At 38.3% G+C, this 26,202-nt stretch overlaps 1 protein-coding gene across 4 annotated transcripts in view; it reads right to left on the minus strand.

The window, feature by feature from the left end:
* LMLN (leishmanolysin like peptidase) overlaps positions 1-26,202 on the minus strand; it is a gene marked incomplete at its 5' end in the record, with an annotated part of 75,773 nt that overhangs the window by 19,083 nt on the left and 30,488 nt on the right. For 3 of the 4 annotated variants that reach the window (XM_082625413.1, XM_082625416.1, XM_082625415.1), the window contains 6 exons: positions 108-240; positions 10,485-10,595; positions 16,881-16,957; positions 19,907-20,014; positions 21,256-21,373; positions 25,396-25,490. In XM_082625413.1, the coding sequence (XP_082481539.1) occupies positions 108-240; positions 10,485-10,595; positions 16,881-16,957; positions 19,907-20,014; positions 21,256-21,373; positions 25,396-25,490 (642 nt within the window). The remainder of the gene's footprint in view (positions 1-107; positions 241-10,484; positions 10,596-16,880; positions 16,958-19,906; positions 20,015-21,255; positions 21,374-25,395; positions 25,491-26,202) is intronic. The other variant, XM_082625414.1, reaches the window with a different exon arrangement.

Genomic DNA, 26,202 nt, shown 5'->3' on the forward strand with positions numbered 1-26,202 from the left:
GGGGGCTTATAAATTGAAAAACTTAAGAGAATTCACTCTTCTAATTCAAAATGGAGACTTCTTTTTAAAAGGTTGATTCCTGAAACCATACCCCAAACAAGTGTTACCTGGTACTCCTGAGGTAAAGGTTTCGGAAACTTCTGCAAATTACACACCGCAACTGCTCTCTGGTCCTGTCTGCAAGTTAACTGCAATGGATTACTTCTGAGCGTGTTACAGTAAGGGCTCAGCATTTGTCTCCTGTACACAAAGATAAAACACCATGGTATCAAACTCTGAAGAAGATATTATAAGTCTATTCTAGAGTTTGTCTTTTCCATTACAATTTCGATATGTTTTAATACCTTAAAACAAATTGCTAAACCAGTTGTAAGTTATAAGCTTACTTTTCAAAGCATAAAGGAAATGCTTAATGTAGGTGTGAGGATTAATGCTAGATATACGACTATTTCACTGTTATTAAATAAGGTCCTATTTATCTCTTTCTCCACTTTTGTCATAAAATGGAGTCCCAAGGTCCCTAACCAGTCTCCCTTCTTCTCTCTACCTTTCAGAGTCTTCTTACGTTTGTTTTATTTATAATGTCTAGGGGTTTTAGTTGTACTTAGAAGGAGGAATAGGAAAGAGTACATCTACAGCTTCCCAGAAATGGAAGTGGGACTTGTATTTTTATATTATTTTTAAAGAAAGGTTTCCTGGGGGAGTTCCCTGGTGGCCTAGTGGTTAGGATTCTGGGTTTTCACTGCCATGGTCCGGGTTCAATCCCTGGTCGGGAAACTGAGATCCTGCAAGCTGCACATGGCACCGTAAAAAAAAAAAAAAAAATTCCCCAGGTGATTGTGATGCATTCAGACTAAGGAACTATGTTGGAGAATAATATGATGTTGTATCCTGCAGGCTTGCAAGCCTGGTAGATGCCCAGCCTCCAGACTGAAGAAAGAGCACAGACACAGTGACAAAGACATCAGTGGTTTATTCTTACACATCTGAAACAAAAGTGTCCTGGAGTGACACCCCACCGTGTATGGCAGACTGCAGGCGGGACATGGCAGCAATCTTCCCTACTCAGGGGAGAAAGGGGCTACCATTTATGGGGGAACTGATGTCAGGTGGGCTCATCAGTTACCAGGGAAGCCAGCAGCTGGGGTGGGGGCAAGCACGTAGGCAGTTACTGATTAAGCCCTATAATTCAGAGAATTGGATAGTCATGTGAATGAAGCAGGGACTGGTCGAGCAAATGAACAGAGAACAAGAGGACAGCCATCTTGAATGGCCTGACCATACACCTTTTATTTGGCATTTTATGATTAATAGAACTTTCAAATAGTATATAAACTCATTATTTCTAAAAGGAACCCTCCAAAGTAGAACTAGTATCTTCATTTTACTGATAAGTAAAAAGTTTGAGACAATTAGCTTGCCCAAGATCATAAAGCTGTTGAAGGACAGAGCTGAGACTTCAATCTCTCTCTCCAAGGCCAGTGCCTTGATCATCATAGAAGTACCTGGTGATGTGTACTTGTGTTAAAGATGTTATTCTTATCTTCTGTCATCTGGGCTAGGCCTCAAAGCAGTTTAAATCACTCATAGTTTCTATTAAGGAGTCTGAGTTATAAGCCTGCTGTGAGAAAAGTTGCTCATAAGCAGTAGCAGGAAGCACTGCAGTTACTTTTGGGACAGCTAGTTAACTCCAGTACTACAACCTGATCTGCCAGTGTACTTGTTCCCAAATTTTGCTGCACATTAGAATCATCTAGAGAGATTTTTAAAGTCTCCATGCCCACCTTGCACCCCATACCAATTGAATCAGAATGTCTGAAGGCAGGAATCAGGCATTAGTATGACTCGTAAAAGGACAAAATGATAATTTGAAATTCATCAAAATTAAAAAACTTTTGCTCCACAAAAACCATATTAAGAGAACTAGGGCTTCCCTGGTGGCGCAGTGGTTGAGAGTCCGCCTGCCGATGCAGGGGATGTGGGTTCATGCCCTGGTCCAGGAAGATCCCACATGCCGCGGAGCAGCTGGGCCCGTGAGCCATGGCCGCTGAGCCTGCGTGTCCGGAGCCTGTGCTCCGCAACAGGAGAGGCCACAACAGTGAGAGGCCCGCGTACCGCCCCCCCAAAAAAAAAAGAGAGAGAACTAAATGTCATATTGGCATAACACACGAAGAGACATCTCACCAAAGAGGATATGTAGATAGCAAATAAGTACATGAAAAGATGTTCAACATCATTAGCCATTAGGGGAATGCAAATTAAAACCACAATGATATATCACACTACCTTTCAGAATAGCTAAAATAAAAAACGGGGGCTTCCCTGGTGGCACAGTGGTTGAGAGTCCGCCTGCCGATGCAGGGGACACGGGTTCGTGCCCCGGTCCAGGAAGATCCCACATGCCGCAGAGCGGCTGGGCCCGGGAGCCATGGCCGCTGAGACTGCGCGTCCGGAGTCTGTGCTCCGCAATGGGAGAGGCCACAATAGTGAGAGGCCCCCGTACCGCAAAAAAAAAAAAAAAAAAAAAACGGTGATGGGGGCGGAGTCAAGATGGCGTACTAGGAGGATGCGGAATTTGCGTCTCCTCACAACTAGGGCACCTACCAGGCTCCTGTGGGGCATCATGGAGACCTAAGGGGGTGGGAGGAAACCCCAGTGACTGGGTAGGATGTGGGGCGTGGGGGGAATGACGGGGGAGAAGTGGAGGCAGGATGGGACTGGCACCCCTGAGGGGCGCCTGGGGAAGGGGAAGGGATCCCACGCCCCAAGGGGGAAACTGGGAAACCACTGGGAGGGCAGAGGATCAAAAGGGAGCGTGGCCAGGTTTCCCCTGCCCACCTAGACTCCCAGGAACCTGCTGAGAACCCGGGCCTGATTCGCTGCCCACCTAGGCTCCCTCCAGCCACGCAGGTCCTGGGGGAGTGGGAGGGAGGGAAGGGGGAGCAAAAGTAAAGGCTGGACCTACGGGACCGGCACCCCTGAGGGGTGGATGGGGGAGGGGAAGGAGTTCCTACACCCAGCGGGACCCACCCACAGTTACGGGTCCAGCCCGACGGTGGACAGCCTGGGGGAGACAGTAGGGGAGGGGTGCAAAGGAACAGAAGGGAATGCGGCCAGTGCTCTCCCTGTCCACTTAGGCACCGGGAAGCCTGCTGGGCTCCCAGGCCTAAACCTCTGTCCTTGGAGCCTCCCTCCTGCCACACAGAGCCCAAGCCCCGCCCCTACACCCCCACCCAGGGCCCCACCTCTACACTCGGAGACCCCCTCCAACGGCGCTGGGCCTAAACCCCACCCACACACCCTCACGCAGGGCCCTACGCCCAAACTCCGGAACCCCATATTCCAGAAGTCCTCCTTTCGACGAGCTGCCTCTCCCCTTCTGGGCAGGTCCTAAGCAGAGGCCCCGTGCCATGCTCAAATTTCACCCCCCACCCGCCTAGGTCCTGCCCCACCCTAAACCCCGCCTCTGCCTAAGTTCCAACTCCACCCCCCCAGCCTAAACTGTGCCCCCATAGCCCAGGCTTTTGATTTTTGTTTTTCTTCCTCTTTTAGATTGGGGTTCTGTTTTACCTTGTTGATTCACTGTTGTTGATTCTTTTATATTTTTCCTAATCAAGCTTTTATTTTTCTAATTTTATTTTATTCTTTATACTTTGTTAGTGATCTTTCCTTTTGGTTTGTTGCCCCCCTCCCTTTTTCTTCTTTTTTTTGCTGTGGTTTTATCTTACCTTGTTGCAGTTGTTTCAATTATAGTTTTATTTTTCCTGATGTATTTTTATCGTTCTAATTTTATTTTGTTTTTTATTCTTTGATATTGTACTGCTCCTTTTTTTCTTTCTTTCTTCCCTTTTTTGTTTTTGTTTTTAACTGTGCCATGAAGCTTGCGGGATCTTGGTTCCCAGGCCAGAGGTCGGGACTGAGCTCCTGTGGTGGGAGCTCTGAGTCCCAACTGCTGGACTAACAGAGAACCTCAGACCCCAGGGAATATCAGTCGGAGTGAGGTCTCCAGAAGGTCCTCATCTCAGCACCAAGACCCAGCTCTGTCTAACTGCCTGAAAACTCCAGTGCTGAACGTCTCAGGCCAAACAACCAGTAAGATAGGAATACAGCACCACCCATCAAAAAAAAAAAAAGAAAGGACAAAAAAATATGTTACAGACGAAGGAGCAAGGTGAAAACCTACAAGACCAAATAAACGAAGAAGAAATAGGAAACCTACCTGAAAAAGAATTCAGAGTAATGACAGTAAAGATAATCCAAAATCTCGGAAACAGAATGGAGAAAATACAAGAAACATTTACCAAGGATCTAGAAGAACTAAAGAGCAAGCAAACAGTGATGAACAACACAATTACCAAAACTACAAATACTCTAGAAGGAATCAGTAACAGAATAACTGAGGCAGAAGAACGGATAAGTGAGCTGGAAGATAAAATGGTGGAAATAACTGCCAGGGAGCAGAATAAAGAAAAAAGAATGAAAAGAGTTGAGGACAGTCTCAGAGACCTCTGGGACAACATTAAACACACCAACATTTGAATTATAGGGGTCCCAGAAGAAGAAGAGAAAAAGAAACGGTCTGAGAAAATATTTGAAGAGATTATAGGCAAAAACTTCCCTAACATGGGAAAGGAAATAGTCAATCAAGTCAAGTCCAGGAAGCACAGAGATTCCCATACAGGATAAATCCAAGGAGAAACATCCAAGACACATATTAATCAAACTATCAAAAATTAAATACAAAGAAAAAATATTAAAAGCAGCAAGGGAAAAGCAACAAATAACATACAAGGGAATCCCCCTAAGGTTAACAGCTGCTCTTTTAGCAGAAACTCTGCAAACCAGAAGGGAGTGGCAGGACATATTTAAAGTGATGAAAGGGAAAAACCTACAACCAAGATTACTCTACCCAGCAAGGATCTCATTCAGATTTGATGGAGAAATTAAAACCTTTACAGATAAGCAAAAGTTAAGAGAGTTCAGCACCACCAAACCAGCTTTACAACAAATGCTAAAGGAACTTCTGTAGGCAGGAAACACAAGAGAAGGAAAAGGCCTACAATAACAAACCCAAAACAGTTAAGAAAATGGGAATAGGAACATACATATCGATAATTACCTTAAATGTAAATGGATTAAATGCTCCAATGAAAGACACAGACTGGCTGAATGGATACAAAAACAAGACCCATATATATGCTGTCTACAAGAGACCCACTTCAGACCTAGGGACACATACAGACTGAAAGTGAGGGGATGGAAAAAGATATTCCATGCAAATGGAAATCAAAAGAAAGCTGGAGTAGCAATTCTCATATCAGACAAAATAAACTTTAAAATAAAGACTATTACAAGAGACAAAGAAGGACACTACATAGTGATCAAGGGATCAATCCAAGAAGAAGCTATAACAATTGTAGATATTTATGCACCCAACATAGGAGCACCTCAATACATAAGGCAAATACTAACAGTCATAAAAGGGGAAATCGACAGTAACACAATCATAGTAGGGTACTTTAACACCGCACTTTCACCAATGGACAGATCATGCAAAATGAAAATAAATAAGGAAACACAAGCGTTAAATGATACATTAAACAAGATGGACTTAACTGATATTTATAGGACATTCCATCCAAAAACAACAGAATACACTTTCTTCTCAAGTGCTCATGGAACATTCTCCAGGACAGATCATATCTTGGGTCACAAATCAAGCCTTGGTAAATTTAAGAAAATTGAAATCATATCAAGTATCTTTTCTGACCACAACATTATGAGACTAGATATCAATTACAGGAAAAAATCTGTAAAAAATATAAACACATGGAGGCTAAACAATACACTACTAAATAACCAAGAGATCACTGGAGAAATCAAAGAGGAAATCAAAAAATACCTAGAAACAAATGACAATGAAAACACGACAACCTAAAACCTATGGGATGCAGCAAAAGAAGTTCTAAGAGGGAAGTTTATAGCAATACAATCCTACCTCAAGAAACAAGAAACATCTCAAATAAACAACCTAACCTTACACCTAAAGCAATTAGAGGAAGAAGAAAAAAAAACCCCTAAAGTTAGCAGAAGGAAAGAAATCATAAAGATCAGATCAGAAATAAATGAAAAAGAAATGAAGAAAACGATAGCAAAGATCAACAAAACTAAAAGCTGGTTCTTTGAGAAGATAAACAAAATTGATAAACCATTAGCCAGACTCATCAAGAAAAAAAGGGGGAAGACTCAAATCAATAGAATTAGAAATGAAAAGGAAGTAACAACTGACACTGCAGAAATACAAAGGATCACGAGAGATTATTAAAAGCAACCATATGCCAATAAAATGGACAACCTGGAAGAAATGGACAAATTGTTAGAAAGGTATAACCTTCCAAGACTGAACCAGGAAGAAATAGAAAATATAAAGAGGCCAATCACAAGCACTGAAATTGAGACTGTGATTAAAAATCTTCCAACAAACAAAAGTCCAGGAACAGATGGCTTCACAGGCGAATTCTATCAAATTTTCAGAGAAGAGCTAACACCTATCCTTCTCCAACTCTTCCAAAATATAGCAGAGGGAGGAACACTACCAAACTCATTCTATGAGGCCACCATCACCCTGATACCAAAACCAGCAAAGATGTCACAAAAAAAGAAAACTACAGGCCAATATCTCTGATGAACATCGATGGAAAAATCCTCAACAAAATACTAGCAAACAGAATCCAACAGTACATTAATAGGATCATACACCATGATCAAGTGGGGTTTATACCAGCAATGCAAGGACTCTTCAAGATATGCAAATCAATCAGTGTGATATACCATATTAACAAAGTGAAGGATAAAAACCATATAATCATCTCAATGGATGCAGAAAAAACTTTTGACAAAATTCAACACCCATTTATGATAAAAACTCTCCAGAAAGTAGGCATAGAGGGAACCTACTTCAACATAATAAAGGCCATATATGACAAACCCACAGCCAACATCATTGTCAATGGTGAAAAACTGAAACCATTTCCTCTAAGATCAGGAAAAAGACAAGGTTGCCCACTCTCACCACTATTATTCAACATAGTTTTGGAAGTTTTAGCCACAGCAATCAGAGAAGAAAAAGAAATAAAAGGAATCCAAATTGGAAAAGAAGTAAAACTGTCAGTGTTTGCAGATGACAGGATACTAAACATAGAGAATCCTAAAGATGCTACCAGAAAACTACTAGAGCTAATCAATGAATTTGGTAGAGTAGAAGGATACAAAATTAATGCACAGAAATCTCTTGCATTCCTATACACTATGATGAAAAATCTGAAAGAGAAATTAAGGAAACACTCCCATTTACCACTGCAACAAAAAGAATAAAATACCTAGGAATAAACTTATTGAAGGAGACAAAAGACCTGTATGCAGAAAACTATAAGACACTGATGAAAGAAATTAAAGATGATACAAACAGATGGAGAGATATACTATGTTCTTGAATTGGAAGAATCAACATTGTGAAAATGACTCTACTACCCAAAGCAATCTACAGATTCAATGCAATCCCTTTCAAACTACCACTGGCATTTTTCACAGAACTAGAATAAAAAATTGCACAATTTGTATGGAAACACAAAAGACCCTGAATAGCCAAAACAATCTTGAGAAAGAAAAACAGAGCTGGAGGAATCAGGCTCCCTGACTTCAGACTATACTACAAAGTTATAGTAATCAAGACAATATGGTACTGGCACAAAAACAGAAATATAGATCAGTGGAACGAGATAGAAAGCACAGAGATAAACCCACGCACATATGGTCACCTTATTTTTGATAAAGGAGGTAAGAATATACAATGGAGAAAAGACAGTCTCTTCAATAAGTGGTGCTGGGAAAACTGGACAGCTACATGTAAAAGAATGAATTTAGAACACTTCCTAACACCATACATAAAAATAAACTCAAAATGGATTAAAGACCTAAATGTAAGGCCAGACACTGTAAAACTCTTAGAGGAAAACATAGGCAGAACACTCTATGACATAAATCACAGCAAGATCCTTTTTGACCCACCTCCTAGAGAAATGGAAATAAAAACCAAAATAAACAAATGGGACCTAATGAAACTTAAAAGCTTTTTGCACAGCAAAGGAAACCATAAACAAGATGAAAAGACAACTCTCAGAATGGGAGAAAATATTTGCAAATGAATCAACTGACAAAGGATTAGTCTCCAAAATATATAAGCAGCTCATGCAGCTCAATATCCAAGAGCAAACAACCCAATCCAAAAATGGGCAGAAGACCTAAATAGACATTTCTCCAAAGAAGATATATAGATTGCCAACAAACAAGTGAAAAGCTGCTCAACAGCACTAATTATTAGAGAAATGCAAATCAAAACTACAGTGAGGTATCACCTCACACCAGTCAGAATGGCCATCATCAAAAAAGCTACAAACAATAAATGCTGGAGAAGGTGTGGAGAAAAGGGACCCCTCTTGCACTGTTGGTGGGAATGTAAATTGATACAGTCACTATGGAGAACAATATGGAGGTCCTTAAAAAACTAAAAATAGGACTACCAAATGACCTAGAAATCCCACTACTGGGCATATACCCTGAGAAAAGCATAATTCAAAAAGAATCATGTACCACAATGTTCATTGCAGCTCTATTTACAATAGCCAGGACATAGAAGCAACCTAAGTGTCCATCAACAGGTGAATGGATAAAGAAGATGTGGCACATATATACAATGGAATATTACTCAAGCCATAAAAAGAAATGAAATTGAGTTATTTGTAGTGAGGTGGATGGACCTAGAGTCTGTCATACAGAGTGAGTCAGAAAGAGAAAAACTAATACCGTATGCTAACACATATATATGGAATCTAAAAAAAAAAAAATGGTGCTGAAGAACATAGGGGCAGGACAGGAATAAAGATACAGACGTAGAGAATGGACTTGAAGACATGGGGAGGGGGAAGGGTAAGCTGGGACGAAGTGAGAGAGCGGCACTGACATATATACACTATCAACTGTAAAATAGATAGCTAGTGGGAAGCAGCTGATGGCACAGGGAGGTCAGCTTGGTGCTTTGCGACCACCTAGCAGGGTGGGATAAGGAGTGTGGGAGGGAGACGCAAGAGGAAAGGGATATGCGGATATACGTATGCATATAGCTGATTCACTTTGTTATACAGCAGAAACTAACACAACACTGTAAAGCAATTATACTCCAATAAAGATGTTAAAAAAAAAGTGACAATACCAAATGCTGGTGAGGATGTGGAGAAACTGTTATTCCTCATACATTGCTGGTTGGAATATAAAATGGTATAGCCATTCTGGAAAAGAGTTTGGCAGTTTCTTACAACACTAAACTTGCAACTACTATATTACACAGTGATTGCACTCCTAGGCACTTATTCTAGAAAAATGAAGATTTATGTTCACACGAAATCCTGTACACAAAAGTTTATATCAGCTTTATTCATAATAGCCAAAAACTAGAAACAACCCAGATGTCAACATGTGAATGGTTAAACAAACTGTGGTACATCCATATTATGGAATATTATTCAGCCATAAAAACGAGCAAAGTTTTGATATACACAACAACTGGGTGAATCCTCAGAAAATTATGCTGAGTGAAAAAAGCCAATCCTAAAAGGGTATATACCCTTTTATGAGTCCATTTATATAACATACTTGAAATGACAAAATTACAGAAATGGAGAACAGATCAGTAGTTTCCAGGGGTGGGAGGGACGTGGGTATGGTTACAAAAGGGCAATAGGAGGGATCCCTGTGGTGATCCAAATATTTTGTATCTGACCGTATCAATGTCAATATCCTGGGTGTGATATGGTACTATAGTTTTGCAAGATGTTACCAATCAAGGAAACTGGATAAAGTACACATGAGATCTCTATTTTTTTCTACAACTGTATATGAATCTACAATTACCTCAAAAAGTTTAAAAATATATACATTTGTAAATATATGAGTGCATGTGTGTGTGCATGTTTCCCCCAAAATTGGAGACTGTATTTTTTAAAAAGCTTGCTAGGTAATTATGAGATGGATCCAGATTAGAGAACCACTATTCAAATGTTGCTTTATGTTTTTGATACTGAATCAGTAGTTGCATCTATGTTTATGAGTGCATTCTCTGAAGAAAACAAATAAGAATGCTAGAGTATGCAAAATTTTGCAATATATATATTTACGAATTACAAGGTAAACAGAAATGTTTTATGGCTCTGGTGCTCACACTGTAGATTCTTTTGGTATATGCTTTAAAACAATACTGTGGCTACTTACTATGATATTATCATAAAAATCTGTAGATGGTTTTCTACACATTTTGAAATTGAACTGTTTAGACCACATTTTGAAAATAAGGACACTTTAGGCTCTGGATAGAGAACAAAATCAGGAATAAACTGTGTCATCAAAGACATTAGGAGGAAATGCATCCTTACTTTTGTCTCTGCTGATCAATCCAGAATTTACAGCTCCTCCTGACAAAGTCACAGCCCATTCCTCGGCCCCAGTCTAACTTCTCAGCCATGCTATAATTAGCTTTATACCAGCTGTGGAAATAATTCAAACAAAGCACTTTATATTACTGTCATTTAAAAAACAACTCCAGCATACCAATTACAAATCTCAACAATGAGCAAACTAGAACCTCAAAAAGGACTTTGGTGGCCATCCCCACAGATGAGCACTTACAAACAAAGTCCTTGCTGCACAGGATCACTGCAGCAGGGACTGTGAAATTTTAGTCTTGAGGAAAACATGAGTACTCGAGGGTGCTTTTACATTTGAAAAAAACCAAACCAAACCAAACCGTGTTCCCATTGTAATTTTCAAAGATGATATAAGTCACAGAGGAGAAAATGATTAAGGTGTGAAACAAGGGGAATAAAAGGCAAAGAAACAAAGAGAATGAGAGAAAAAGAGAAGGGAGTAAAGTGAAGAAAAGTAGAATTACTAGTTGTCTAGCCTTTACCTAATCTGATCCAGTTGGCCCTAGTTTCTTGCTTCCCCGGCCTTGAATTTGTGATATTCTATCAATATGGCTCCTGCTTGTGACTAAACATTACACCATTATAATAAGACAAATGAATACTATGGCCAATACATTAAAAATGTTCCAATTTCAGAGAAAAACCACAGTGATTTATCGATACTTTCCTGGCAAAATTAATCAAAGGCAATGAACCAACTTTTGTTAGTTTTTCTTCTTTATTTTAATTACAAGATTAGTTTACAAGTTATAAAGCTATACAAAATAGCTTCTTTCATGCTTGTATTATATCTTCTCCCCTTAGAATTACCAAAACAGTAATAAAAACACAGGCTCAGAAGTTGAGGGAATGATAAGAATCATCCCCTCCACTCTAGCACTTCCCACAAAATCTAACAACAGCAGAAATATGTAACATAGCATCTTTCAAAACCTTCTCCCCTTTCAAAGAACAGAACACTGAGAGAAACTGAAGAAATAAAGCCTGGCACTCCAATACTAAAATGCCTGAAACCTCTGCAGCTACAGTGTAAGTCACCTTAATTAGCTAACTTGGTATCACAGCAGGTCAAGCTGCCCGAATAGTAACAGGTGCCCTCAATCTTGCACACTAGCAAGTATTTTAGCAGTGCCTAGGTAAGGAAGTCCTTCTCCCAAAGGATAAAATATAACGTAATTAGATTCCCTTAGGAATTACCATATCTAGTATAGGTTGATGAGTGCAAAGCATAGTATCAACACTGTCATTCAATCATCTGCTAGGTACTCCCGCTACATTTCTTGAAACCTCCTTCATATGTTTTCTTTGCAGTTCTTCCTGTACTATTAGTCAACAGTTATTAAGCACTTCTTATGTGCTAGGCACTTTGCTAAGTGTAGCTAAGGCTACAGCAGTGAATAAACACTTTCTGCCCTTGTGAACAAGATAATCTAGTGGGGAAGGCAGATACCAAAAAGAAAATTACAAGTGTGATAAGTAAGACAGGGGTTAAGTACAAGGTGATAATAGGAGCACATTGATAGGGAAACCTAAGCTAGTCTGGGGAATTGGGAAAGGTTTTTCTGAGGAAGCAATTTTAAGCTAAACCTAGAAGGGTGAGCACAAGTTAGCTGAGGGAGCAATTAGAAACAAGATTTCTCGGTGGCATTAGTGGGTTGTGAAATCAATTTAGTGGATCTTTTTTTTTTTTTTTTTTTTTTGCGGTACGCGGGCCTCTCACTGCCGTGGCCCCTCCCATTGCGGAGCACAGGCTCCGGACGCGCAGGCCCAGCGGCCATGGCTCATGGGCCCAGTCGCTCCGCGGCATGTGGGATCCTCCCAGACAGGGGCACGAACCCGTGTCCCCTGCATCGGCAGGCGGACTCTCAACCACTGCGCCACCAGGGAAGCCCAATTTAGTGGATCTTAATCAACGTTTCTTTCTCTCTGTCTTTTAAAATCAATAGAATACATCTGTAAAAAAATTACATATTAAAATAAAAGATAAAAAAATAAAATCAATAGAAAAAGAGGACTACATTGTAGATAGTAAGGGTAAATATTGTTTCGTGAAACTCTGAATGATTCATTTTTTGGTTGTTGTTGTTTTTAATTAATTAATTTTGGGCTGCATTGGGTCTTTGTTGCTACACGCAGGCTTTCCCTAGTTGTGGTGAGTGGGGGCTACTCTTCATCGTGGTGTGAGGACTTCTCACGGCAGTGGCTTCTCTTGTGGAGCACAGGCTCTAGGCGCGTGGGCTTCAGTAGTTGTGGCCTGGGGGCTTCAGTAGTTGTGGTGTGTGGGCTTCAGTAGTTGTGGCCTGTGGGCTCAGTAGCTGTGGCTCAGAGGCTCTAGAGCGCTAGTTGTGGCGCACAGGCTTAGTTGCTCTGTGGCATGTGGGATCTTCCTGGACCAGGGATTGAACCCACGTCCCCTGCATTGGCAGGCAGATTCTCAACCACCGCGCCACCAGGGAAGTCCCGAATGATTCAGTTTTAAATGTAATAGCTAATCCTTAATTGGCCCTTATAATGTGCCAAGTACTCTGTAAAGGGGTTTACATATATCAACTCATTCAAGGCTCATAAAACTCTATGAGGTAGATATCACTTTTTATCCCTATTTTACAGAGGAAAGAACTGAGGCAAGGATACAACTAGTAAATGGCAGAGCTGGGATTTGAATCTAGGGTTCTGGCTTCAATGTTTGTGAGCTTTTAAAAAAATGGAAATATAATTCACATATCATAAAATTTACCCTCGTAATATGTACAATTCAATGTTTTTAGTATATTCACAAGGTTGTGCAACCATTACCACGATCTAATTTCAGAACATTTTCATCACCCCCCAAAAAACTATGTACCCATTAGCAGTCACTCCTCAGTCCCTGGCAACCACTAGTCTATTGCCTGTCTTTGTAGGTTAGCGTATTGTGGACCTTTCATAGAAATGGAGTGTGGTCCTTTGCGTCTGGCTTCTTTCACTTGGCATAATATTTTCAAGGTTCATACATGTTGTAGCATGTATTAGTACTTCATTCCTTTTTTTAAACATTTTTAGAGCAGTTTTAGGTACACAGCAAAACTGAGTGGCTAGTACAGAGTTCCCATACACTCCCTGCCCTGCAACACACATACCCTCCCCCGACTATCAATATACTGCAACAGAGTGCTACATTTGTTACAATCAATAAACCTACATTGATACGTCATCACCTAAAATCCATAGTTTATATTAGGGTTTACTCTTGGTATTGTACATTCAATGAGTTTGGACAAATATATAATGACATGTAGCCATTATTATTCTGTACAGTATCATACAGAATAATTTCATTGCCCTTAAAACCCTCTGTGCTCTGCTTGTTCATCCCTCCTTTCCCTTAACCCCTGGCAACCACTGATCTTTTTACTCTCTCCATAGTTTTGCCTTTTCCAGGATGTCATATAGTTGGAATCATACAGTATGTAGCCTTTTCAGATTGGCTTCTTTCACTTAGCAATATGCATTTAGGGTTCCTTCATGTCCTTTTATGGCTTGACAGTTCATTTCTTTTTAGCTCTGAATAATATTCCATTGTCTGGATGTACCACAATTTATTTATCCATTCACATATTGAAGGACAATTTGGTTGCTTCCACGTTTTGGCAATTATGAATAAAGCTGCTATAAACCTCTGTATAGAGGTTGTTTTGTAGGCATAAGTTTTTAATCCATTTGATTAAATACCATGGAGCATAATTGCTGGGTTGCTATGGTATGAGTATGTCTGGTTTTGTAAATCAATGCCAAACTATTTTCCAAAGTGGCTGTATCATTTTACATTCCCATCAGCAGTGTATGAGGGTTCCAATTTTCCCACATCAATATTTGCCATTGTCTTTTTTTTTTTTCTTTTTTTGGCCTTGCTGCATGGCTTGTAGGATCTTAGTTCCCTCACCAGGGACTGAACCCGCACCCTCGGCAGTGAAAGCAGAGTCCTAACCACTGAATTCCCTGCCATTGTCTTTTTTATTATAGCCATCCTAGTGGGTGTGAAGTAGCACTGTGGTTTTCATTTGCATTTCCCCAATGATGCTGAGAATCATTTCATGTGCTTATTAATCATTTGTATATCTTTAGAGAAATATCTATTGAAATCCCTCACCAATTTTTAAATTGAGTTGTCTTTTTATTTCGAGTTGTAAGAGTTCTTTATATATTCTGGGTACTAGATCCTTATCAGATAGATAATTTGCAAATATTTTCTCCTTTTGTAAGTGCTTTCCACTTTCTTGATAGTGTCATTTGAAGTACAAGTAATTAATTTTGATGAAGTCCAATTTATCTATTTTTTCTTTGGTTGCTTGTACTTTTGGTGTCATATCTAAGAAATCACTGCCTAATCTAGTATCATGAAGATTTATACCAATATTTCCTTCTATGGGTTGTATAGTTTTAGCCTTATATTTAGGTCTTCAATCCATTTTGAGTTAATTTTTGTATATCATGTGTGGTAGGGGTTCATTCTTTTGTATATGGATATCCAGTTATCCCAACACCATTTGTTGAAAAAACTATTCTTTCCCCATTAAATGGTTTTGGCACCCTCGTCAACATCTTTACTCTCAACCATTATATATGTATATGTGTACTTTGGTCATGATGTATTTCTCACTGTGTGAGACACCATGCCTAAAAAACTTCTAAACGACATTTTGCAGAATGTGTGAAGGGCTTTGGGCAGTATAAAGGACCACTTGAGATGCAGGGAGACATTAAAAAAAGGCTACTATAGTAATCCAAGGAAAAGATAATGGTGGCCTTGATAAATGTGACCCAAAAAGTAGACAGACTCCTGGGATACTGAAGAGCTAAAAATTAAGCAAGGTTTATGATTGATTAGATGTGAGAGGTAGGGAGAGGGAGTTGTCAAGGATGATTCCCAGGTTTCTGGATGGAAACATGATAATGTCTTTTACTGGCAGAAGGAATTTAGCTAATCTACACTGAAGTCTTATGGATTTATGAAAATTAATTTCAACGTCTACAATTTAAAAATACTGCCAGATACTTAGAAACATCTGGCTCATTTTTCTCTTGCATCAGAAAAAGGAAGAAATGCTTTAAAATTCACCAGTGCCATGGTTTCACTAGTGACTCACACACTCCACAGTGCTTCTATATCCTACTGGTATTTTAAAGAAACTAGCATTATTTACAGAAGGGCTATAAATAGGTTGTTAAACAGAGCAGCAGGACCACTTTTGTTGGCCATTGCTTGTTAAAGATAAATGGGAAAGAGCTATAATGGCACTAAAAGGAATCCAGCATTTTTTTTTTCTTTTCAAAAATATGAATTTCCCTACTTGGTCCACTGAAAATGACGAGAAGCAATGACAATCCAGTAGAAATGAACACAGTCCCTAGATTGTGGTTTCTAAAAGCTATTCTCCATCAAAAGGAACATTCCAGTGCTCCTTGGAAGACTGGCTGATGCCAGATCTAGGATGATATAGGGTATGTGCAGATCACCCTGGTACATCCTGCCATACCAAAAAGCAAGGAAGCTATCAAAAACTGAGATGTCAAAAAAAAAAAAACCCAGGAGCCCACAGCGAAAAAGACTCCCACCGGAGTCATTTAAAAACAGTATTCTAGGGGCTTCCCTGGTGGCGCAGTGGTTGAGAATCTGCCTGCTAATGCAGGGGACACGGGTTCGAGCCCTGGTCTGGGAGGATCCCACATGCCATGGAGCAACTAGGCCCATGAGCCACAACTACTGAGCCTGCGCATCTGGAGTCTGTGCTCCGCAACAAGAGAGGCCGTCATAGTGAGAGGCCTGCGCACAGCGATGAAGAGTGGCCCCCGCTTGCCACAACTAGAGAAAGCCCTCACACAGAAACAAAGACGCAACACAGCAAAAATAAATTAATTAATAAACTCCTACCCCCAACATCTTAAAAAAACAAACAAACAAAAAAAACAGTATTCTATTGCTTTACAAGAACGTTCTACTGCCTTAAAAACCAGGAATCTATACATAAACCAATTTCACTTACAATTTAAAAAAATTGTTTATGTAAGCTTTTCCTTCATATCTGCATGGCCTCTACTTATTAAAAAATAAATCTCATAATGCCAGGGATTTATTTCTATTCATTACTATACACCTCAGGGTCTCAAACATTTACTGAATGAATGAATGGAGCTGGTACAGATAACAGATAGCTAACTGCACAAAATTTTAAAAACAGGTATATTTTACTTCAGTGTAAAATGTCAGTACTTTCTTAAGCTAATATTCATTTCATCTTAATAGTAATCTTAATATTCATTTCATTTTAATAAACAATTCATATAAAATTCTCACAGCTGTCTTACCCAGTGTCCTCCATTAACGCCAGAGTGATTCGAGAGAGGACTCGGTTCTGGGTGTGAGAACCAGTCATTGCTTCATTCTGAAAATCACCAACAGATTTTAATTAGAAGACTGGACTCCTTGCAAGTCCCAATAATTTCCGTGAGTGCTTTGATGTATATTTAAAATGGTGCAAGTGTGAGAGGCTGACAAAATATTGACTTAAAATAGTGGAATACATAAGCCTTCTTTAAGATAACAAGACTGAAGCTTAAAGCAAAATCTACTTTCTGCCTCAAATGTCTATAGTGTATACAATTTCCCTGTAATGATAGATAACTAGCATTTAGAACTCTGTGATGAAAATGAAGATAAATATATGGAAAAAGAAATACTGTAAAAACATTACACTATTCAGGCAAAGTAAAGGGGGTGGTTGAGACAGACGCCCAGATAATGGAGTGAGGAATGGAATACTTGCCTGAATTACAAAGAAAATGCTTTTATAACCAACTTTCTATACTTTGCGATCACAGGAATACATATTAATATGTAAAACAAGTATCACAGAATCATAGGATCAAAGGAGTTGCCTGAGGGACCCAAAATATCAAGGTCTACTAACTACCCAATGTCTTAATTCATATAATAAAATTCCTACCAGGAGGTCACCTAATGGTAAGGACTTCACTGTCTCTTAAGGAAGCATATTCTATCTTTGGGAAGCTCTGATTCTTCTTTTTTTTGGGGGGGGGGCACCTGCACGGCTTGCAGGATCTAAGTTCCCAGACCAGGGATCAAACCCATGCCCTCAGCAGCGAAAGCATGGAGTCCTAACCACTGGACTCCAGGGAATTCCCGTATTCTGCTAACCTTTATGTTGAACACTGGATAGCCATCTCAAGTACTTAAATATCATCTTTTTAAAAAATAGTTCAAGGACACAAAGTTGATTTCAGAGGAAAGGTAGCAGTTAATGAAACTAATAAAATGACTACTATCAAGTCTTCTATTGAAAACTAAGTAAATTTTCATTTCTGGCCGATCTACAGCTTTCTAAAGGGAATCACTTGAGAAAACTGCTGAAGGAAAATAAACTTATTCCCATGTGAGAAATAAGTGTACATGTCTTCCATAAGTTTCTATCACTGTTACTTTGTGGTCACCTAGATAAGAACAGTCAGCACAAGCATTAATTTCACTCTTTTCATAATTTTGCTAACTTGGATCATGGTGTATGTAACCTGCAACTATTTAATTATTTAAACAGACGTCTTAAAAAAAATACACACACACACATACACATACACACACACTCACACACATATACACCCTTTGACCCAGAAATTCCATTTCCAGGGATTTATCCTTCCTTTTTCTATATAAACAAATCTGATCTTGCATTAACTTTCTAGTTCTGCTCCCCTGGAAATCTAATAAGGGTGGAATGTCAACTGTGTTACTAGGCAACAGGACTTAAGGAAAAAACACTACCTGTTACGCCTCTGGACGTGGGATTACTATAAATGAACATGAATACCTGTTGGTAGACCACAGTTTTGGACTTCTCTGTGCGCAGTGACTCTTATGGGTATGCCCCTTACAGGCATCTGGAAGTTATGGCTAAGAAACTGTTAAAAAAAGATGTTGGTTCTTATTTGGGACATGGTACTTCTAAGCCAGGCTGGTTCTTGCACCCCTCTATTATGGTCTTGAGCTGGCGGGAGAGGGAGAGAGGCATGGATGACAGCCGTTAGACTGCTGTGTAGAGCACCAGAGAAATGCCTGGCTCTGCCATGCTGGCATGCTGTACTCTCTTTCTTGTATCCTTCTAATGTTTTTTTGAATGTGACCTGTTTAGGTCTTATAGGTTTGACTGGCTGTTTAGTTGAACCTAAGAACACCTACTGGAATGCCACTCCTGTAAGGCACTGAAGATATAAATAAATTGCTCATTATAACAGTTTTAAGACAAAAAATTTAAAACATAATTATTCGTTAAAAAGGATTGTTTTTACATTCGTATAATACTATGTAGCTGTTTAAAAATAAGTAGAGCCATGTATACAGTCTATTCTACTAATGCATGTATTTTTGTAATGTAAATGAGCTCATGTGAGGCTAGTAAATAAGGGAATGACATCAGTATAAGACGGAATCATGTTGGTTCATAATGATTCCTTTCTGGATTTTAATGTTTTGTGCAATGGAGCAATAGCAGCTAAATTAATCACTTTGCTGTACACCTGAAACTAATACAACATTGTTAATCAACTATGTTCCAATATAAAATAAAAATTAAAAAACAAACAAAAAATCAAAATACACTAAGACAGCAGAACACAGCAACACAGGAATGCTGTGCTGTGTATGATGGTCATTCACTCCATTTTCTTCCAACTGGCTCAGTATGGCCAGAGGCTTTGTCTTCGAAGTGTTTGTTGCATTGTTCTCTTACCTTTGTACATTTTACTCTTGTCCCCAATATTCAGATTTATAGTCTCCCATCTATCTACCATTGCCTTTTGCTATTGTTTAAGGTAAAGAAATACTAGAGTAAATACAGGAGTTTATTTATTGGAAATATGATGTCTTTTCAGACTGAGCTAGTACTTTTATTATGACTTATTGCTTTTGTTAATAACCTGGTATTTGTGTTTCTTACAAGCCTCGTTATTTTTAGTGTTCGATTTTGAAGAAAGAGGTTCCTTAGGAAAGCATACATTGTATGATAGCAGAAGCACTTATACTGCCTTGGAAAGATGTCTAAGATATATTGTTAAATGAAAAATGTTGCATAAATGTATGAACCTATTTAAAAAAAACTGTGTGTCAGTGTGTCTGTCTATCTGTCTATCTAACATTTCTGGAAGGATATTTAAAAAACTTAAATAGTGATTACATCTGGAAAGTGGATCTGGAAAGCTAAAGGGGAAAGGGACTTTTAAAATTTTTTTACTTTATAACCTATGATATGTTTGAATAAGTTGAGTACGAATTCTTTTATTAAAGAAAAAATATGTCTAGTAAAATTCTAAAATAAACTGACCTCTAATAATCGCTTTTCCCAATGGTTGAGCTCAGTGCCCATACCACCTTGATTTTCAAGTTCCATTCCCTCCAGAATTGGACAGTTAAAATGTTTTCGTGCTTCATCCTAAGAATCAGAAAAAAATAAGTAAATAAACCCTACAAAAGTACAACATAATGGCAAACTCCTTACCATACTGGATATAATAAAGTAGTCATTAAAGAATTACTTTGGTGAGAAGGTCTTCTAAAAATATAGTTTTTAATATAATTAAATATTTTGATACTGTCACACTTTTCTTTGCTATTGAACTACTATTTCTCTTAATATTTTTTCCTCTGTTTGAAGATTTTGGCTTTAAGTCATATATTTCAAAAAAGTTATAGACTGGTATGATTGCCATTTGCAACTGTTGTGTCAACAATGATTTTAATGCAGGTATAAACTGCTCTTATTATGGATATAATTTTTGTAAGAAAAATAAGTTGTTCATTAGAAAACAATTTTGTTCATTTGGTTTCGTCTGTCCTTCAGTTAGAGATTTCCAGGGATGGGAAATATCCCAAGAGTAGTGCAAAAGTTCAGAGGTCAGAAGGAGCTGTGTGTAGTCAAGGAAGGGGGAGAAGGGAGAATAGGTTTCTGTCATTAAATAAGAGGGTGTGATGATTAATTTTATGTGTCAACTTGGCTGGGCCACAGATAGCTGATCAAACATTATTCTGAATGTTTCTGTGAAGGTGTTTTTGGATGAGATTAACATTTAAATTAGTGGGCTTTAAGTAAAGCCAATCACTCTCTGTAACATAAATGGGCCAGTCAGTTGAAGGCCTTCATAAAACAAAGGCTGACTTTACCCCTGAGCAAGAAGAAATTTTGCCAGCTGCTTCTGGACTCAAACTGCTTCTGGACTCAAACTACAACTCTTCCCTGAGTCTTCAGGTTGCCAGCCTACCTCATCAGATTTTGGACCAGCCAATTACTTAAAATAAATCTCTTTATCTCTTTCTCTCTCAACACATCCTGTTGGTTCTGTTTTTCTGGAGAACCCTGACTAAAACAGACGCCAAATGAAACGACCAGCAACTATGCATATAGTACCAGGGACCCTAAGAGGTATCACAACAGAGCACTGGTATCACAACTTAAAGCAGTGGGTAGAATGCAGCCATAAGAGTCATGGCCAAATTTCTGTTTCCTCAGATTGTGCTTGGCCTGTAGCTTTACTGTACAGCCTTTATATTATGTTTCCTACTACAGGCTTTGAAATTTCATCATTAGATCTTAAACAATAATGATTAGTAAAGAAGGGACCATAATGAACGAAAAGAGCAGATGGCTCATGAGACATGAAGTTCAGTGATACTCACAACAACACGAGGTGTTACTAGAAGATACACAGTGTGAGGAACTCTCTTATTATCTCGAATATCCCACAATCTCTCCACTTTTCGAACTACTTTATCACTCCATTGATATAATCCAAGACTGCAATTAAAGAATAAAAAGACAGTCCTTTTTGCAAATTCACCACCACTTTAAGTGTAAAAGTGTTTATGAATATCAATATGAAATTAAAATATTTGAGCTTACTATAAACCAAGTGCAAGCAAAGACTTGATAGCATTTTCTAATTTAATCTTTTCAATAACTTTATGAGATTATCATCACTATTTTGCAGGTAAAGAGACAGAAGCTTAGAGAGATGAAGTAACTTGCTCAAATTCAAATAGCTAATTTTTTGGCTAAGATGACAATGAATTACTTCTTCTTAACAAATTTACTGGATAAAAAAAAAGCACGTCTAGAGACATATCCTAGTACTGTACATAGCAAAACTTAACAAAAGGTGACATTTTAATTTAGTGGGAAAGCATAATTTACTTAATAACTGTGCTGTAAAATTGGTTATCCTACTAGGAAAAACAAAGTTAAATCCCTATTTTACCCCATATACAGAAATAAAATTCCTGACAAATGTCAGTAAAAATGGCAGAGTAAGGACCTCTGAACTTCATGAAAGCAATGGGGAAAGTATCAAAATTGGCCAAATGAACTTTTTCAGAACTCTGGAAATTAACCAAAGGCTTGTAGTAATCCAGGAAACACTTCTTTAAGAAAAATGGATGAATCTCAGTAAGAACAGTGAGCTTTGTGGCGTTTTCCCATGCCCTCTCTCCAGCTTTGTGGCAGCTTTGAAAACCAACAGGCCACAGTCATGGTGAAAACCAGCAATCTGGCAGCCAGAGGGAACAGAAGGGGGTTGACTGGCAGAATGCATTAAAAAAAAAACACGATCCAACTATGTCTACAAGAGACACAGTTCAGAGTCAAGGATACAAATAGGTTGAACGTAAAAGGATTAAAAGCATGTACCATGAAAATAGGACTCAAAAAAGAGCTGGAACAGTTATACTAACATCAGACAAAATAGACTTTAAGATAAAAATTGTTACTAGAGACATTTTATAATGAAGAAAGGGTCAATCCACCAAGAAGACATAACAATTATAAACATGTATGTGCCTTACAAAAGAACCCCCAAATACATGAAGCAAAAATAAATTCTAAATGGATTAAAGCTATGAACATAAAAAATTCAAATAATAATTTACCAGAAGAAATTTAGAAGAATATTTGTATAATCTTTGTAGGGCAGAAGAAATTTTCTTAAGCAATAAAAAAGATTAATAATATAAAAATTTTAAAACTTTTCTGTATGGGAAAAAATATGACAAATAAAAAGATAACTAAATGGGAGAAAACAATCTCATTTTGGGGAATCTATCTTGCACAAATAAAAGTACTACTACAAAAGTGTTATATTTATTATAGAAAATTATAATGGACATCAATTTTTTTTTCCCCTATAACCTGTATCATTTTTTTCTGGCTTTTTCCTAGATTACTTCTACCACTGACCCTATGAATCTCTCATTCTCACCAATAAGACAGAATATAAAGAGGCTATTTTTTCCCACCATTATTTTATGAAGATTTTACACTTTTATTCAAAGAATTATATGGTGAACACCTGTATACCCAGTAACCATTACTTAGATTCTACAATTAACACTTTTATTTGTTGTATCATATATCTATTCATCTACCCATGCCTTAGAAAGATTATGAATTCCTTTCCTTTTTCCATGGCAAGGCAATGTTTAAACATAAATAGTGAACAAAGCCAACAAGAAAATAATCAGTTTTTACCTCATTAATAACTCCAATATCCTCTTCATCATTCACATTTCAAGATAAATGGTTTCTCCAAATAAATAGGTTAGGGCCAAATCCAACTCTTTCTAACACCTGAATTTCTTATTACTCTATTATGTCCATTTATACTGTAAGATTTCCTGCTTTTGAGGAATATCCCGAATCTAAGAAAGCACTGCAAATTATCAGCTTAACAATGGTTCTTGTGTGTAGGAATCTCTCTCCTCCTTACCTACATCACTATGTAGATGTTGCCTATCTCACTATTTATGTGTTTCCCATAAAGACCACAATTCTTAGGAAAGACCAGACTTCTCCCATACCACCAAACGAACACAATCTAGGGAGTAAAACATGTATTTCTACATTAGAATTGTTTCTTCACATGTTCTCTAAAAAAATACTATGATGAATAAAGTACTATCTGTTTTAATATTTATTTACTTTTGGCTACCTAAATGGAGATCTTCATGTGAGAATTAATTTTGTATTCTACATCCATATACCACTACACTGATAAAGATATGGAAGAGTGTCAGCACCCCGAGAAGGTTTCCTTATGCCCCTTCTCAATCTGTTCAACTTGTATAGCATTTAATAGACTGCGGCTTCAAGTAAACTACTAATCTGTCTTTTATCGTTGACTGTTTTTAAACTCCATACAACTGAACTATGACTTTTTTTTTTTTTTGGCTGCGTTGGGTCTTTGTTGCTGTGCACGGGCTTTCTCCAGCTGCGGCGAGTGGGGGCTACTCATCATTGCGGTGCGCAGGCTTCTCACTGCGGTGGCTCCTCTTGCTGTGCAGCACGGGCTCTAGTTGCGCAGGCTTCAGTAGTTGTGGCACACAGGCTCAGTAGTTGTGGCTCACGGGCTTTAGAGCACAGGCTCAGTAGTTGTGGCACACTGGCTTAGTTGCTCTGCAGCATGAGGGATCTTCCCAGACCAGGGATCGAACCTGTGTCCCCTGCACTGGCAGGTGGATTCTTAACCACCGCGCCACCAGGGAAGTCCCTGGACTATGACTTCTTTTACTGAACCTTGTAACTGTGATATTCATACACTTTACTGCATGCAGCAGTAATGTGTTCTTTTTAGTGCCTTGTAGTTTTTGGTTATAGGAATATATCACAATTTATTTATCCATTCTTCTATTGATGGACCTTTGGGTGGTTTTGATTTTTTGTTTATTAATAACAAAACTGCCATGAACATTCATTTACATGTCTTTTTGTGGAAATGTGCTCTTAATTTAGAGATTTATTTTTTATATAAATGCATGCAAATGGTTATAGTTCTGTGACTGATATTCTATATAAAATTCTTGATAATTTTTTTTTAGTAATTCTTGATATTATTTCTTTTAGGCCCTGAACCTCTAGGTCACTGTTAATATGATGTGATAAATAAAATACCAGTTAACATGTAAATATTGCCATGTACAGGCAATAATTATTAAAAAACCAAACTATAGGGCTTCCCTGGTGGCGCAGTGGTTGAGAGTCCACTTGCCGATGCAGGGGATGTGGGTTCATGCCCAGGTCTGGGAGGATCCCACATGCCGCAGAGCGGCTGGGCCCGTGAGCCACGGCCACTGAGTCTGCGGGTCTGGAGCCTGTGCTCCGCAACGGGAGAGGCCACAACAGCGAGAGGCCCGCGTACAGCACAAAAAAAAAACCAAAAAAACCCCACCAAACTATAACCAACCCATATTTTCCCATGGCCTGACTCTCCTATAAAGTAATACAAGCTACAGAGTGGTGGAAAAGAGCTCTGCTTGGCAAAGAGTCCTGGCTCTTTGGATAAGTCACCTAAGTTTTCTCCATCTCAATGTTTCATCTGTAAAATGAAAAGGTGAAGCTAAATGAACTCTTGTTTTTTAATTGGAGTATAATTGTTTTATAATGTTGTGTTAGTTTCTGCTGTACAATAAAGTGAATCAGTTATGTGTATACGTATATCCCATCCCTCTTGGACCTCCCTCCCACCCTGCACCCCCATCCCATCCATCTAGGTCATCACAGAGCACTGAGCTGAGCTCCCTGTGCTATACAGCAGGTTCCCACTAGCTAGCTATTTTACACATGGTAGTGTATACATGTCAATCCTAATCTCCCAATTCATCCACCCCTTATATCCTATCTTGTTTTAATAAGATAGGACATACAATCTTCTTAGGCTAGCCATAAAGCCACTATTATTTATGGAACTTAATATGCTATGATTCTCAGATTCTAGTCTTAGCACTCTCCTAAAAGAGAAGAACAAGAACAACAACAAAAAAAACAAATACCTATAGTTAAAAGGTGGGAGACCATCTGCAAATCTTGAAGTTAGAGGATTTCCATCTTTATCATGGTAGAATGCAAATAGCCCAGCAGAGAAACCCTGTAAGAAAAAGTTCAAAATGTCTTACAGTGAAAAATATCAAATCTGATTATAGATATTACAACATGCCACTATCAAAAGAGAACACTGATACAACCACATAAAAGCGTCAGGCCAATACTTCTACAGGAACTTGCCATATACTGGAATTGGACTGAAATTAAGTGTTTCATATTATGAATTTTAAATTTCAATTACTTGAGATAATTCTAAGTGAAGAAACCAAAAGTAATAGTAACAAAGACATTCTTTGGTTGGTATAGACAATGTATTTATTTGTTTAAAGACGTGTTTATCATAGTTGGTCCTCTTCACATGAACTTACTAACAAACTCTACAATTGCAACCAGGGAACGTTACTATTAACAACAATTAACAATACAGTTTAGAGCAGGGGGGTATGCTCGTAAGATCACTCATAAAAATTCAGCTCGTAAGATCACTCATAAAAATTCAGTCTTTGATACCAAAGTCCATATTTAATATATAACTATATCTAAAATAAAAAAGACTATAAACGTGTGTTTATGTGGGGGGGTGTATACTTCAGAAAAAAGACTGGAAACATATATCGAAATGTTAGCTGTGGTTCTTTTGGTGGTAGAGTAATGTGTAAAATCATCTGTATTTCTAAAAGTTTTTTACAATGTGAATTTGTGTGTTTATAATCACATTTTTAGACAGTATTTTTAAGAAGTCTTCAATTTTAATA

Source organism: Mesoplodon mirus (assembly GCF_964341445.2).
Source record: "Mesoplodon mirus genome assembly, chromosome: 6".
NCBI classification, from domain to species: Eukaryota; Metazoa; Chordata; class Mammalia; order Artiodactyla; family Ziphiidae; genus Mesoplodon; species Mesoplodon mirus.